The sequence below is a fragment of the Vigna angularis genome, chromosome 9, assembly GCF_016808095.1.
Source record: "Vigna angularis cultivar LongXiaoDou No.4 chromosome 9, ASM1680809v1, whole genome shotgun sequence".
NCBI lineage: Eukaryota > Viridiplantae > Streptophyta > Magnoliopsida > Fabales > Fabaceae > Vigna > Vigna angularis.
This window is the reverse complement of record NC_068978.1, coordinates 3,061,280-3,077,990: the sequence shown is the minus strand read 5'-3', so window position 1 is coordinate 3,077,990 and position 16,711 is coordinate 3,061,280. Positions and strand designations below refer to the sequence as shown.

At 28.9% G+C, this 16,711-nt stretch overlaps 1 protein-coding gene across 4 annotated transcripts; it reads right to left on the bottom strand.

Annotated features, from left to right (window-relative positions):
• Window positions 1–2,393: 2,393 nt before the first annotated feature.
• On the bottom strand, window positions 2,394–6,411 carry LOC108319307 (protein Brevis radix-like 2). Of its 4 annotated transcripts, none has more exons than XM_017550400.2 (6): window positions 6,075–6,411; window positions 5,472–5,775; window positions 4,853–5,232; window positions 3,893–4,028; window positions 3,239–3,630; window positions 2,394–2,782 (listed from the first exon to the last, which is right to left on the bottom strand). In XM_017550400.2, the coding sequence occupies exons 2-6, from the start codon at window positions 5,589–5,591 to the stop codon at window positions 2,704–2,706; spliced, it is 1,107 nt and encodes a 368-aa protein (XP_017405889.1). In that variant the 5' UTR covers window positions 5,592–5,775; window positions 6,075–6,411; the 3' UTR covers window positions 2,394–2,703. The 4 variants fall into 4 exon arrangements, with proteins under 4 accessions (XP_017405889.1, XP_017405891.1, XP_017405890.1 ...); XM_017550402.2 differs by having other exon boundaries at window positions 5,472–5,727; window positions 6,075–6,395; XM_017550401.2 differs by having other exon boundaries at window positions 6,087–6,395.
• Between the last annotated feature and the right edge of the window lie 10,300 nt (window positions 6,412–16,711).

Genomic DNA, 16,711 nt, shown 5'->3' with positions numbered 1-16,711 from the left:
TTTCAGGTAGAGAGAACCTTCATATGTTTTATCTTATTTCTATTCATTGTCCATCTCTTCATCAAGTAAATTCGAATGTCTTCCATCATTGTTATAATGGGCTTACTTCTTACATTGATGATTGCACTTTTGAAAGCTTGTGCCATATTATTCATAAATGTGTCACAAGGAACTATTGTTATAAACATTGACCTTAACCAAAATCTACTTGAAAAGAAATGAAACATTAAAAACAGAAACCAACAATTTTAAATAATGAACATGGTTTTGAGTTTTAAATACATGCCTTGGGGGAATAATTATCAAATGTTTAAAGGTGTCTTCATTCAACTCTTTAATGTCTCTCATGAATTTCTCCCATGCTTGAGGGTGTGTGGATGATGTTGTCTTTCATAAGAGACATTTCAAATTTTTGCCAAAAATTTCTTCCTAAAATTTGCATATATGTAGCGCACAGAACCTTTGATCCACACTAGGTAAAAGTTGTTGTAATGTTGGCAAAAGTCTCTATGCAAGTAATTGTAGAGAACGTCATGGTTAAAGTTTGACAAAGTTAGACAACAATTGTACAACTATGAATGTCACTGATTATGACAAATCTCAGTCCCGCCAAGACTAGCTTCATCATTAAAAAAAATTACCTCATCTAAGTTGTGACACACCTCGGCCAACCTATCACACACCTTGGCCAACCTGTCATAGACCTCTGTCATGTCCAAAAAATATAAGACATATTACATTTCATACTAAAACACCAACAAACCAATTTCAAATGGGCAATCACAACGGAAACACCATCACACATAATAGGAAACCACCATTGTCAACTAATTCCATAAACAAATACACATTGTATCACATTACACAAAAATTTACAAAAAAGCACAACATTCAAACACACAAAAACATAAAAAAAAAAAAACAACACTAACCCTAAATTATGCATTCATCACAACAACATAACACTAACAAAAACCCAAAATTGACATACACAATATATATTTAAAACATACGCACATTTGATCTTTAATGAAACTCACTTCACTATTAATAAAAGCTTGATGTTTCACTGTCACTTTACTTTGAATGGAATCCCAATTTCTCTTCTCCTATTGTCATGGGAATCCTCAATTCATAGACAAAGCATCTTTTTCTAACTAATCCAAATTTTTACATCAGAAAGCCCTTATGGATTATATACTTAAGAAAAAAAGATACCACGAAAGCAGAAAATTCTCAGGACAACATGTCTAATAAGCCAAAGTTAACAATTTAAACAGCGTAAAAAATAAAGAACTTGATTAATATACATTAATGTATTTGGAGACGAAATTGAAACTTATTTAAAAGTGAGGACCATCCAAATAATTAATTAAACCTTCTTTTAAATTGTTTTCATAAAAATATTTTTCAAAAGGGTTCCCATACGTATTTGGGGTAAATTAGCCTAACTAACTTATTTTGGATCTGGCTGTTGTCCATCTAATGGAGGTCAATTCAATTTTTTTTATCATAGCATGCAATAATCTGGATTTTAGAAAATTGAATTAAGTTTATTAAGTTTTGATGCTTTGATTCTATACAACAACGCAATGGCTCAGTTCTTTGTCTCCGTTGTATTAAACTTAAATGCTTCTGAAATTAATAACTTTATGAAATAATCATTTATTTGAAAAATGAATAGAATTTACTTATTAAAAGGGGCAGAAAACTATTTTTTAAAAAATAAACAAACCATTAGACAAACTGAAATATGCTGCTTACTTTATTAGAATAAATATTTTTGAAAACAAATAAATTCGCCCCCAATATTACATTAGATCTCGTATTAAAATAATCATAAGATTATTTGCATTTCATAGGTTGTAGTTGCATTCTCAAACAAGAATAGTGACATAAACAATCTATGGTTAGTTTAGGGTGGCGTGCATAGCTAGTTCTTCACACACACACATATATATATATATATATATGATCACCTTATCGAGCTTCCTAAATTTCTTTTACTAAGTCATGATAATAATGTAATTGACACTTAAAACATTAAGGATAATGATACTTTGACAATATTTTTTTGACAACATTTTAACACCATCTACATGTCATCCTGTGATTAGTCCAAAATTACTTCACAATCAATAATAAATATTCATAAACACTAATATGGACGAATCCCAGAATGATACATAGATGGTGTTAAAATATTGTCAAAAAAATGTTGTCAAAGTATCATTATCCAAACATTAATGACAGAAGGAGACAGCAATTGTCTTAGACATACTCCACTTTACATTTTCTTAGCATCAGAAACCATGTACTTTGTTACCAACTTTCCAGTGATTCGTTTTGTGCAGAGTTTTCAATCTACAGCATTGTATTTGCAGCTTTAAACATTTTGACACAACCAAACTTGTTATCTCATTTGGAATAGTTCAAAATTCATACAAGATGGAAACATTTGACTGACATTGGCAGGAATAAGTTTTAACTAAGACTAAAATATCACTATCAAAGTTTAATATTTCCCAACATCTGCATTTCTCCACTGCTAAAGTAAACTACAAAGTTGAAAGTTGCTGTTACATGGCATGGAAAGAAGGTAACTGGATCTATAATGCACAACACTGTTGTAAAGCTTTCAAGCTGTACTGTGTTAGCCTGCTGAAGCAGTTGTCTGTGTAAAGGCATTTTCTATAGTCACAGTCACAAGTATTGTTCTTGTATCCTAGCACGGTTCTCTTCCCACCACAATCTTGCATGCATTTCTCCAAACCTTTCTCGGCTGCGGAAAAAGAATCAACAAAATCAAACTTGATCACTAAACAGTTCAGCTGTTAAGATTTTAAGAGTCAGCCATCCAAAGGGATAATAAGTTAAAAGCATAATAAAAATAGATCATAGAATCAAATCACTAAATGTAGCTAAATTACCAAAATTAAAACAGTCACGCATGATCATTGTAAATTCTTTTACACTGTCAAACAACTAAAAATCATTTTTAGTATGACCTTTAATATAGTTATTCTAAAAGTGAACAAACTTACCATACATGGTGATTTATGATGGGAAGACAACGGAAAAACATTGCATAATCAAAAAAAAATGTCAAAAGTAAGGTGCATGAGCAAGTTTTCTGCTTTTCACACAATACAATACAATTTGTTTAGATAGCAACAAAGTATAAAAAAGCTGTTGTATTGAGAGTAATTTGTTTTCCACAGTAATGATTTCTTCTTACCTGAACCGAACACGCCTGAGTTCTCTAGTTCCACCAGGCAGTGCTCTGATAGTGATGTAGACTCCTGGTTCATCCTGTTCAACCCATTCAGTTTCCATATCACTGGCATTGCTGATTGAAAACTCGCCTGAGTGATCTTCACCAGATGAACTGGTCCTTACAGAACCATCAAGGGATGATTTTTCAGTCTTTGGTGCACTAATGTTGGAAAGATTAGGTGTTGATGCCAGACCACTTGTTTCATAACAAGGGTGAGGATGCATTTGGTGGTGATCCAGTGAATCTGATGAGGAGTAGCCCATTCCCATTGGGTGGTGAAAATAGCGGGGTGCACGCTCTTTGCTGAGTGGAGGAGTGACAGGACTGTCCCTAGCAGATTCAATCTTTGAGCTCTGAAAGAGAAAAATCATGTAAATGACAACTAAAATATATAGCAAATTCTCTAAATAAGAAGATACTAAATGAGCTTATCTTAATATCAGACCTCATTCAAGAACCAGGTTCTTAACTCAAGTATCTCAATATCAGACCTCAAATATGAGTTAGAAGGAATTTATGATTGATTGTTAAGGATAGCATGTAAGCTTAATGAGTTCCTTGGTTAAAGATATAACCATGCAATCCTTAACAAATAACAAAGAAGTAGTATTCTACCTCATCTTCAGATCTAGGTGGGGTTGGAAGAGGAACTGCTTGCTGATTGAACCTCTGAACATTGTACAACTCCATGACCTTGTCATAATTCTCTGCCCACCACCTCTGAGCTTGCCATTTATTGAACATTTCACGACTGACAAAAAATATCAAACAATTGATCAGTACAATTACCGAAGGGGTTAGAAAAAGAAATGTCACATCCCACACTGGTATGTTTCCCTTGGTTGAAAATTTCTCAAGCTGAATTATTTACTGACACAAATATTAACAGGGAACTCTAATTGCTACTTTCAGACAAACTAATGAAACTATCCAGTATCAATAAAGTATAATTTCATATCCATAAAACTATTTATGTTTGACTAGACCCTTCTAATATCCCTTTAATTATTGCATTTAAGTTCTTTATGTTTTATTCAGAACAGGAGAGGGTGACAAATTTTCTTGTATTTCAGAAAATGAATATTACTCTAGCAGTGGCAGAAAACCAAGCCTGGCCTTTTTCTTTGCACAAATTCCTTTCTTTTCTTTTTTTTTTCTTTTTCCTTTTTCTTTTTGTGGGCTGAGAAGAGGGAGGGAGTGCATTTGAATGTCCAGGGCTAGAAGATAAAAACCCTTTTTGCTTTTGTCCCGGCCTACCATACCACACCAGCCAAGCATGAGTTACTGACAATGGAACAAAGCTGAGGTCCTCCACAGAGGCACAATAGAAACAAGATAGATCCTGCCAATCTAGAATCTGGACAGCCTTTGAAAAGCATGTGATCACTCCCAAACAAACATGTACTTAGTTTGCCAGATCAAAGAATAAGGAAGAGTTTAAACTACAACAAAGGACAAAGTCACATTGGCTAAAAAGCAAGTAACCTCTACCACATGACAAAGGCATGTGCTTTCACTCCCCCAAATGTGCAATCTCCAAACACACACAAGATGGATAGAAGTAAGTACTAGTACCTGAACCGTATCCTTTTGAGATCATTCCCTCCCTGAGGCAATGAAACAAAAGTAATAAGCACACCAGGCTCCACTTGTGCAATCCACTCCTTAGGCTCATCCTCCTCCATGAACACCACTGACTCAGTGCGTCCACTCACTGAAGCTGGTGTTCCTTCCCCACTGGAAAGCCCTTTCACCCTGCCACCTTCTGTTTCCTTCCTCCACATCCTTGGGGTTGAATTGGAGCTCCCAGTTCTGCGGTAGGCCCAGTTGAACCTGGCTGACTCTGACCCCATATCTGAGTCTGCATACTTCCTATTTCTGTTACCATTGGAAGATCCCGAACAAGGTCTGCAGCTCTTATAGGCCCCGGAAGCCTTCACTGCCATGTCCTTGATCTGAAAAACAAAACCACCCCTTTGTCACCATAGTTCCCACTTAAGTAAAAACAAGTCATGCAAATCATTCAAACAGATAAACAAAATTGAATCCTTTTATTAGTTCTGTTGGTATTACCATTTAGGCTACAAGCAACCAAGTATGAAGAAATACATAATTGAAGAGGTGGGTTGTTTCTTACTGTTTTAAGATTTGGTAATGAGACAAATCAAGTATACAAGGAAAGTTGTCAATTTACCTGTGCAGTGAGAGCCTTGATGGCTTGCTTTGTGCTGGGTGTGTGAACAGCTTCTTCCTCTTCTTCTTGGCGAAGAGATCCATTATTGAGCTGTTTGGTACAAGCTATGCAAGTCAACATTTCCCAATGACAAGATAACCAAGTTGAAGTCACACTGCCGAGTACCAACCCAAGCTATTAATCAAAAGAAAGGACGACACTTCGCAGCAATGAAACAAATTGAAGATCTGGGGTCAACTTGATCCACTCCCCAAAACTGAAAAAACAAAAACTCCATTGAATGTGCTTGTATCTGAACAACCACCTACCAAGTTAAGCAGAGAAAGTGAGAGAATGGAGACCAAAACAACAACATTTCAACTCTCAACAGAGAGAGAAAGAGAGAGGCAGAAATTGAAGGTTAGCAATAGAGAAGAAAGGGGACATGTTTCAAGGCGATTTATGAGATCAAGACTCATTAAAAATCATTTCTTTTCTCATTTTTTAATGAGTTATATAGTGATTTTGATTCTCTCTCTGTCTCCGAGTCAGAGGAGAGACTAACATAAGACACACAACACACATCAAAAACAAAGAGTGCAAGTTAAGAGAATGAATACCCACCAGGCTTGCTACCTTTTCAGAGTCTCTGAAGGGCCATTGAGATTTGAGCTCCCTATGTAAGTAGCTCTAGAACGTGTGAGACAGTGAGGTTTGGCTTAGAGACTTATGTGTCTCTCTATGTATGATATAACGTGTGAAAGTGCACATATATAGAGAGAGAGATCATGAAAAGTGTGTGTGCATGCACCACCCTATTCTCTCCGATGAAAGAAAAAAAAGGTGAAAATGGGAGTGTTGTGTTGTGTTGTGTTGCGGCGTGAAGTTCCCAGTCTCTGTGTCTGCTTTTTCTGGCTTACCTTAAAATGGGGACATTGTGCAAATGCACTCTAGCCACTTTAACATTAACTTGCCCCACGTAATAAAATTCGCATATATATGCTATTATTCCCTACAAAAGTTGTCTCTGTTTTTTTTTTTTTTACTTTTGTAAAAGATGCAGATTATTTTTTCATAATGACTTGCATCATGTTGTGTAACAACAAACAAAACAGCAGTGTCAAGCTTCATAATTATCTGTCATCTTAATTTCTAATTATGACTGAATACCTGTAGGGTAAATGTTAACATTATAGAACTCACGTTTTAATAATTTTATTTAGGCTTAATATCCTATTTTGTCTCCAGTTTCGTTCGAAAATGTTAATATCAATGAAATTAATGAAATTCTTTTCGTTAAATCGGTACAAATGGCGTTAATTATTTTTCTCTCTCTCCTACTTTAATAATTAACCATGTTTGTACAGATTTAATGGAAGAGATTTCAGTCATATAAATTTTATCAAGTAAGGACTTAATTGACGCACTTTTTAAAGGATTGACTAATTTGACATTTTTGAGCGAAACTGAGACAAAATAGGGTATTAAGCCTTTTATTTATATTTTAATTTTTAACTTAAAAATAATTTAATTATTAAGTAACATTATGATTAGGTAAAGACTAATATTACAATTTATTTTAGGTGTTATCTAGAATAATTATCAAATATTTTTTTACATTTTTTTTTATAATGAGCTTATGTTACCTTAAATATATTTACTCAAAAAATTTTATGTCATACTTGAACTCCAAACTATACAGACAAATATTTGTCAAAAACATTCTGACGTTCAAGTAAGTAATCTAACTGATCGAGTATTACAATAAAATCTTAAATTTATTCGATATGAGTTTATGATTAGTGAAATTATAATCACAATTTGATACCTAATAAGTAAGACTTACCATTAAACTTGCTAGAGATTGTGTTTAAGGTTATTTAGAATTTGAAACTGCTGAGTCTCCCCTTCTTATTACTAACCAATTAGTACTTAGACGGTATGATATACGATATATATATATATATATATATATATATATAATAAAATGAAAATGTGACAAAAAGTACTAAACTAAAAAGTATTCTGTCAAAATTAAAGGTAAGATTTTTAATTTCATAACTCATTATTTTATTTAAAATTTAAGAGTCTTAAATGTATGGTATTTTCACTTCATGATATATGTAATGAGAGAGTCTCATAAATATTAAACTTATTTCTTATTCAATAATGTAATTTTGGAACACACATTCAACTATTTTTCGAAATTATATTTCCAAAAAAATGGAAGGATCTGTATTTAGGAAATTTTTCCATGTGGCAACAATTTTGCACTTTGGAATGATATGAAAATTATGCAAGCATGCTTGGATTTTTGCTGTGACAAGCCATTTATGTCTATACATGCTTGAATTTGCATTGTATGAGTATTCAAATGTGACATGTTTGAAATATTATGATGGTGTTGCAGGTCTTCATTCATAACTAAATATCTATCATGAATGTAAATATTATGATAAATCATAAACAAATATATGATTTTTTTGACATTATCTTTAATACAAAATTTTAAGATAATATAATTTATAACTTTTTATATGTAATTTTTTTTATATTTAATGTGATATTTTTAACTTAATCAAAATTTGATTTGACACTGAATTAAAAAAAAAATCCGAGGAGAGTTAATCAATTTCAATTTGGTTGAATGATATAAATATAACATTGAAAATTTAACTATTAAAGTTTAAGGAATTTCAGCATTATAAGAAAGTGATTTGAAAATAATAATTTTTTTAAAGATAAAATGTAAGTCAAACATGTAATTTTAGAATGAAAATATTTCAAAAATAGCTTAAAATTATTTTAAGAAGAGGAAAACATTTTAGGACAGCATCAACATTTCTTAATTTTATTAATCTATATTTCACTGTTGAATATTATTATTTTGAGACTCCACAAATTTATACTCATACTTTACATTTAATATTTTATCTTTTAATCTTTCCTTTTTAACATATTAAAACCTTTTTCTAATGATCAAAATATTGTCAAAGTGTAACTAGTGTCAAAAAGATATTTTTCTTCACTCTTTTTTTATTGTCTATCTCTTCTTTTTCTTTTCATTTCTCAATTTAAACAAAGTGTAAAGTAAATCATAAAATTAAGTAAATAAAAAATAATAAATTTGAAAATACTACTTTGATATAGGTGACATGTATGCATTAACGCTAATCTAACATTCAATGAAACCAACCTAGTTAAATCGTTGTTAAAAAAGATGTGATTTAATTAAAAAAAACTAAATTGAATAATTGAAACTAATAAAGATTTTAGAAAAAAAATCATTATTGCATAAAACTTTCCTAATTTTATCAATCTTAAATAATGTATATTTCACTTTTATCTTCCTCCTCTCTTTTATTTTTCTTCTCATTTCCCAGTTTAAACAGAGTGTAAAGTAAATCACAAAATTAAGCAAATGCAATTGGATTAGCTTAATAATAATAGTGTTAGTTCAATATGAGATTACTTTGACATTGGCATATGACAGAGTATTACTTTGGCCATACACTGAGTGCACATGACAGACTGGAAAATTATGATATGATCAAACACATCAACAACTTAGTGCATCAATATTTCCTTTTGCCTTCAAATGATGAGATAGTGTGAACCAATTGTCACACTACAAAACCAACAACAGTCAACAACAAGTACTCCCAGGTTTCGATCATTGTGTTATGAAGAGAACACAGTTGTCACTGCAATTCTCAAACATTTCTCCTACTCCTTTCCACGCATAATCTTTCATCACTTTCATCACCATTTTTTATTTTCACTCCTTTTATTCTAATGCCAGTTACAAATGATCAATCATTTGTATCAAATTTGTTTTAGTTAAGTTTTCTCCTACCATTTCACTCCAACCACTCTATTTTTAATTAAGATACCAAAACGGGCCAACTCAATCCGTTTAAGTGACTCGACTTAGATCAACCAAAAATGAGTTTGGCTGGATTGGTCCACGCACTTGAGATTATGTTGAATTTTAAATTTTACTCTAGCTGAATTTTCGGATTGGCATGTTTGTCAAATTAAAACGAGTTTTTGATGGACTGTTGGGTGAGTTGTAAGGATATTAAACTCTGAGACTACATTTGAATAATTTATCACTTATTTAAGTATAACATTATTTATGTTATCGAACTAGCATAACTAATGAGGTCGATCTAAGTATTGTTGCGAGTGAGGACGAGTTCTTACATTTAGGTTTTTAATTATATCGGATTGTGAGACTATTCTACCAAACTAGTTGATTGTCTGGAGTGTTATAGTGAAGTCAAATTCTTTGCATTTTGGGTTTTTAATGATACTAAATTTGTTAGATTGGCTTACTGAACTGGTTGGACTGGCCTGCTGAACTACCACGCTAGACAGGACAAGTTGGACTACTAAAAAAGTTATCCCAACCTATTTTTTTTGTCTTGGCTCTTTTACCTCCCTATTTTTAATTACAAAATTAATAGTAGAAAAAATATTTTAATATATATTTTTTAACAATATTTTAATATAAAACATATATTTTTTCAATAATTAATAATTTATTTATTATTAACGTACTATAAATCCAATAAAAAAATAACACACTGTCAAAAATATGTTCGCATGTTATCATTACAAGTTGAAGTTTAATTTCTGAATCCCATTGTCTCAATAAATTTATACTTTTTAAGTATAAAATGTATTTTTAATTAATTACCACCGATTTAGGTTTATAAATTTCATAAATGTCAAAGTTGAGTCCACCTGGCAGTACGGCCACACGTGCACATGTTCATCTTCCTTTTTTCCGCCCTGAAACCATATCTTATTATTTGTTGATAATTTTAGAGATTTTGAAACTACAAGATATATGAGCAGAAATTTGTTAATTTATTATATTTATATATTCTATATATATGAAATAAAATATATAAAACATCAAACATTTATAATATTAATTTTCTAAATAGAAATAATAATTAAAATATTCTTATTTTTAAATAAAGTAAATTTTAATATTAAGAGATTTTCTGAAACCTAATTTAAATAAAAAATATTGAAAAAATATTTTCAACATTATTTAATTACTTTTAAGATTATTTCTCACCAAATTTTTAGTTTATCGTTTTCGCATTTAGTTTAAATTACAGACTATATTTGAAATATATGTAATGCAAGTAGGAACAACATTTTAAAAAAAAATAATTCCAATATATGTAATACTCTCACATTGTATAAAAATTAAGATAAATATACATTTCTCTTTTAACTTTTAAGATGTTTTTTAAAAACAAAATTATCATAAATTCAGATTTTAAAACATATATATATATATATAATATAATATATAATATAATATATAATATAATATATAATATATAATATAATATAATATAATGATGGAAGGTAAGTAAAAAATGAGTGTTGTTAATGGAAGGTAAAAATTTTGATTTGAGAAGAAACATCATAATTTTATTTGACAGGAAGGAGACAAGAAGAAGGAAGTGCAGTGATTGTGAATTTATGTCATTAAAGTGTTTGCATAAGTACACTCAACATCCCATTCATTCATTCATGCATCACAACACTACAAAATTCTTTCAATTTCTAACATTTCTTAGATACCTAATTCTGTAACATTTCAGCTTCTAATTAATCAAATAAAAAATCTGCAGAGTCACCAACCTCACGGGTAGAATAATAACAGCAATTTGTTCTTCGATAATAATATTTATATAATTTTTTATCATATTTTATAATTTTTATCAATATTATCTTTGTTTATTGACCCAGGCTTCGGTCAAACCAGAAAAACTGGTACTGCGTCTGCCACACTCTTTTGTCCATTTCTATCACACAGTCCAAACATGTTCAAATTCAAAGATGCCAAAAACTTCCTTTTCCATTTTTTTTCATCCCATTTCGTTTCATGTCACTATTTTGACTCGATTCTAGTTTGCACTAATTTGGAAACCCTGTTCGCCCATTCAATGGCCATATACAAGTAAGACTAAGGAACATACTTATTACTTATTGTTAGCTAGTGACTTTTGGAAATCTTATAGCTAGCTAAATTACATCATATGATTATAATCGATTTTCATTTTGTAGGTCGATACTTTGTAAGAATGACTTAATTTAAACTTTATAAAATAGTATTTAAAATAGAAAAACAAGTCATAACACGGTGAAAATTACATAAACAACCATTTTCACTTTGGTTTTCTTATTTTCAAAGAACTTATATGATAAAGGAGGGTACCTAAGGTGGTAGGGTTCATTTAGACACATTTTAATTTATTTCCCATGATCTATAGATTAATTGTTTGAAAAAATAGCTAAATATATTTTTAATTATTGAATTTTGAAGTAAAATTAGATTTTATATATATCCAAAATTTTGATATATTTTAGTTTCAAACTTTAAAAATAAATAAATATAGTTATTTTAACTCAATTACGTTAATATTTTTACCTATTAAATACCCTTTATGTTAGTATTTAAATTGTTTAGACCGTTTAATACATTCATGTTTCAATGTCAGCTATAAAACACGTATGATAGATTAAAAGAAATAACATAATTAAGTTAAGAGAGTTATACTTATTTGTTTTTTAAGTTTTTACATCAAAATATATCAAAGTTTCATAAATTAACTAATTCACGTCATAATTTAAAAATTAAAAATATATTTGACAAAAAAAAATGAAAAAAATATCAAAAGAAAACTTCTATTATCATCATATATATATATATATATATATATATATATATATATATATATATATATATATATATATATATATATATATATATATAAACTAGAATATTGATTTTTAAATAATTATACAATCATGCATAAACTGGTGTACAGGAGAAAGCAAAAATATAAAATTGTTGTAGCTTCTACATTATGGATAGGATGTACCATCTATTTATAGTGAATTTTTTTAGGAGATATTATCTCTATTTTAGTTTATAACTAGTGTAGTGTAAGAAAGAAAAAGTAAATTTTAAAATGAGTGTACTATTTTAACTTTTCAATGCAATGTTAATAACGTTTTTTCATTTATACCTTTAATAATATTAATGATAAGGAAAGTTACATGTTTAAATTTATGACACACATCATTACAAAAACTGCTCCTAAAATTTGTAATTTTTTTTTAAATAATTAAAACAAAAATTTGCTATATAAAGGAACTATAAACATAACTATTGACAGATGTTTATAACTTGCGTGCATTAAAAGTAATCTGGATCATTTAATAGAGAAAGCACAAAAAAGAAATCGATACTTTTTTCTTTTTATACTTTATACTTTTTTCTTTTGTTCTTACAGAAAAAAAAAATATGAATATGTAATAATGCTTCAGTTTGTGTCTTGTTTTTGTGTCAAAATCGAAAAATTTTGTTCTCTCGGACACGACAACATGTGTGCATACATTTAAAAAATAATATAATAATATATTAACGTATATTTTTTATAATATTTTGATATAATATAAGTGTTATTTTTTATTAAATTTATAATACGTTAATACAATAATAAATAAGTGAAAAGATAACACGTATTATATTAAAATATTATTAAAAAAATTGTATCAAAATAACTTAAAAAAAACAATGTTAATAGAGTCTCCACTGGTAGTTATAGAAGAAAAAAACTTGATTAAAAATGTATGTTTCAAAAGATAACATGGAACATAATACATTTGAATATCTGGTTACGTAAATTCATATGATCTGTAACACGCATGCAGCTGATGAATAATACATGGTAAGTACATGAGACAAATTTTTAGTCTAAAGATATTTTTGATTAATCTTTATGATTTATATAAAGTGATAAAAGTGGCATTAATGAATATTAATCGTTAATATGTTAGTTTTTGCTTTATTGAAACCCACCATGTTCCTCTTTTGACACTTTTATTGTCATGTCAAACACAATGTTCGTTAGAAGAAAAAGGTGATGGGTGATCGAACTCTGCTTTGCATCCTAAATCATAAGCAACTAAAGGTAAAACCTAATAACATTCTTTTTTAAGAGTGTTGAAAAGAACAATCAACCATTACCACAAGACAACATTTGTCTCTGTCTCTTCTAAAATTATACCACTCATTCCTTTAAATTAAACAATGCCACACCCATAATATTAAACCAGAAGATCATCTGGTTTAATTATTTTTCCCTTGTTCTTGTCAAGAAGGGAGGAATAAAGTGAAACTCTTTTTGTTCTTTCCATATGCAACTCTAGATTCCATATTTCAAAATCTTTAATCAAGAAATCTTACCTCTTAAGGAATTCTAATGCATGCAACTTTATTTTCTCCTAAAGTATAGTTTGACTGTGGAATATAAAATATCACTTAATTTCATCGCTGCAACATATACACTTTTATTCAAAGTTTTGTGAATATTTCTAAACGTAATATACAAAAGTTCAAGAGGAAGCCCTTGAAATCACATAAACATACTGGATTTACATATTTATTACTAAAAAAATAGAAAAATTTCTATTTTGTATGTATAATTTGTTAAGAGTTGTACTTTAAGCTTAATTCAATCTCATAAAACTGACTTGTAAGGTAAGGTTTGCACCCACTTATATGCTATAAATTGGTCTTATTTCTAATCGATGTGAGACTTTCAACACACTCCCTCATGCCGAGATATATACATCTCGAGCGTGAGACTAAACATTAATGGATGGTCCGATAATAGTCCAATAACAGGTGAAACAACATGTCCACAAATATCGCTAGGATATGCTCTAACCTCACTCTGATACCATGTTAAGAGTTGGACTTTAAACTTAATTCAATTCCACAAGAAATTAAATTAAATTATCTATAAATTGATTATTGGAGTCAATTTACTCTAAAATTATTGAATAGAAATTGATAGACTATAAAGTGATGGGTGGAGTCAACTTACTCAAACTACTAGAATAATTTAATATAAACATTAAAGTGTGAAATGATGGGTCTATCAAGAAGGAAGTTCAGAAGAAACATCAAACACCAATGATATTTGAATTCAATCACATAAGGAATTAACACTATTCTCTATCTAAAACCTTAAAATGATGAATTATTGAATCTTCAATCTTATATAATATTCTATTTTCTCATTTGAACTATAAGAATTAAACTCACACTTTTAACATTTTAATATGAAACTGTATGGATTTTTGTAATAACCACTTATGTAAAAGTTGACATTAAAAGGTTGTAAGCATTTACGTTTGAGATGTTTAGGAAGATGTTAGGAAGCACATGGGCAAAATTAATGTAAGGGATGGTAATTAATGTGTTTGTTATGAGGAATGAAAGTGAGAAAGAGTACATATAGAAGTAGCCCTAGGTTGGTACGTGACGTATAAAAGGGTTAAAGGTGACGGTGGATATTGATTCATTGATTGATTGAACGAAGGTGATGAAGAGAGTGAGGTCCACCTAGTTCCGTAGAGGAGACATTATCATATGAATGATTTGAATGACATTAATAGATTGGAGTAAATGCTGATGAATGGTGAGGAAGATATATATATATATATATATATATATATATATATATATATATATATATATATATATATATATATATATATATATATATATATGTTGTGATTGTATGAGTGGACCATCACTCACATGCTTGCAAAGGAAAAGATTGGTTTTTGTACTATGTTTCGAGAATTTAGAGGATGAGAGGGCAAAACCATTATGGTACTTTGCCTGCTTCAATCATTCTATCTCGCATGTAATGCTCAATTCCACATTAACTCCTTTTAACCATATATTCATCACTCTTGCTTATATATATGTTTCTACACATAAAATAACACACATTTACGTCTATTGATTTAACATATATTAATGATAATAAATAATTGTATTTTTTTGTATTTTTAAAAAAAGAAAAGAATAAAAAATAAATAAAAGTAGGTCAAACAATGTGTAATCAAAATATCATTTCTTTTCAATGAAAGATCAAAACAAAAAAGTGTGTCAAAAATGATATAAGGTATATGAATTATTTTTAAATAGAAAATTTGAAAAGTAAATTTTCATACCATTGTAAAATATAAATGGGTAATTGAATTCAAATTAAAAAGGTTTGATTTTTTTTTCTTCTTATCCAAAAGAAACGGCACGGTTGGAAGAAAAAAAAATAAGAAAAAAAAGAAAAGAAAAAGTGCAAAAAAGTTAAAAAGGAAAAAGAAAAAAAAGATGTTCTCGATGACCTATTCTATAGTAAAAATATTATATTTTTTTATTGAGTTGTTTGAAGATCTTACATAAAACATAAAGATGAAAAACTAAGAAAATTAAGTCTTTTTATTACGAATATTATCACTTTTTCCTTTTTGTTCGATTCTAACATTTTATTTCACATCTTCTTCTCTTTTTAAAAGACTCCACATGAAAAGAAATAGGAATATTGCTGATTCCGTCTTCTAAAGATTTTTATATTGTATTTTAAAATGAATAAAAAATAATGATATCACATGTGATATCCAAATTTTAATATTTAATTAATAAATTACTTATTTTGCCTAATTACACATGTACATAAATTTATAAATTTATGCTTTGGATACCAATTTAGGATAAAGAAAGATATACAAGAAGATACTAAACCCTTTTCTTTTATTTTAAGACTTATGACTATTATTATCTTTTGAGGATATATTAAATAATACTTAATTTTTTTCTTCAGTTGAAATTTATTATGAATTTTTATTATAATTAAATATATTTACTTTATTTATTTATTAAATGTAACGTTTCTGATATTTAATAATTTAATTTCGTATCGTTTAAGAATTAAAGTTAAACATAGTTTAAATATTTTTTCTACTCTTTAATATATATTTTAAAAATAAAATCATAACCGAATTTTAGACTTCAAAACTGACCATAGGAAGATGTTATTTGTATACCACCAAATGCATGTATCAAACTAATTAATCTTGTATTAAAATTTAATTATGTTTAATCGGTTCGAAAATCCATGTTACCATAAAGGTGTGCTGAATTTGTAACGTGAAGCCTGTCTTGAACACTGTAATAATGATTGTAAAGTGAGTTATCATAAAGAATACATCTTTATAAAAGGAGAATAAAGGCCTTATATATATATATATATATATATATATATATATATATATATATATATATATATATTGTATTTTTTCTGTATCGATTTCATGAATATCTATAGTGTTTTTCTTTTCTATTTTTTCAGGTGGAACTTTATTTATCT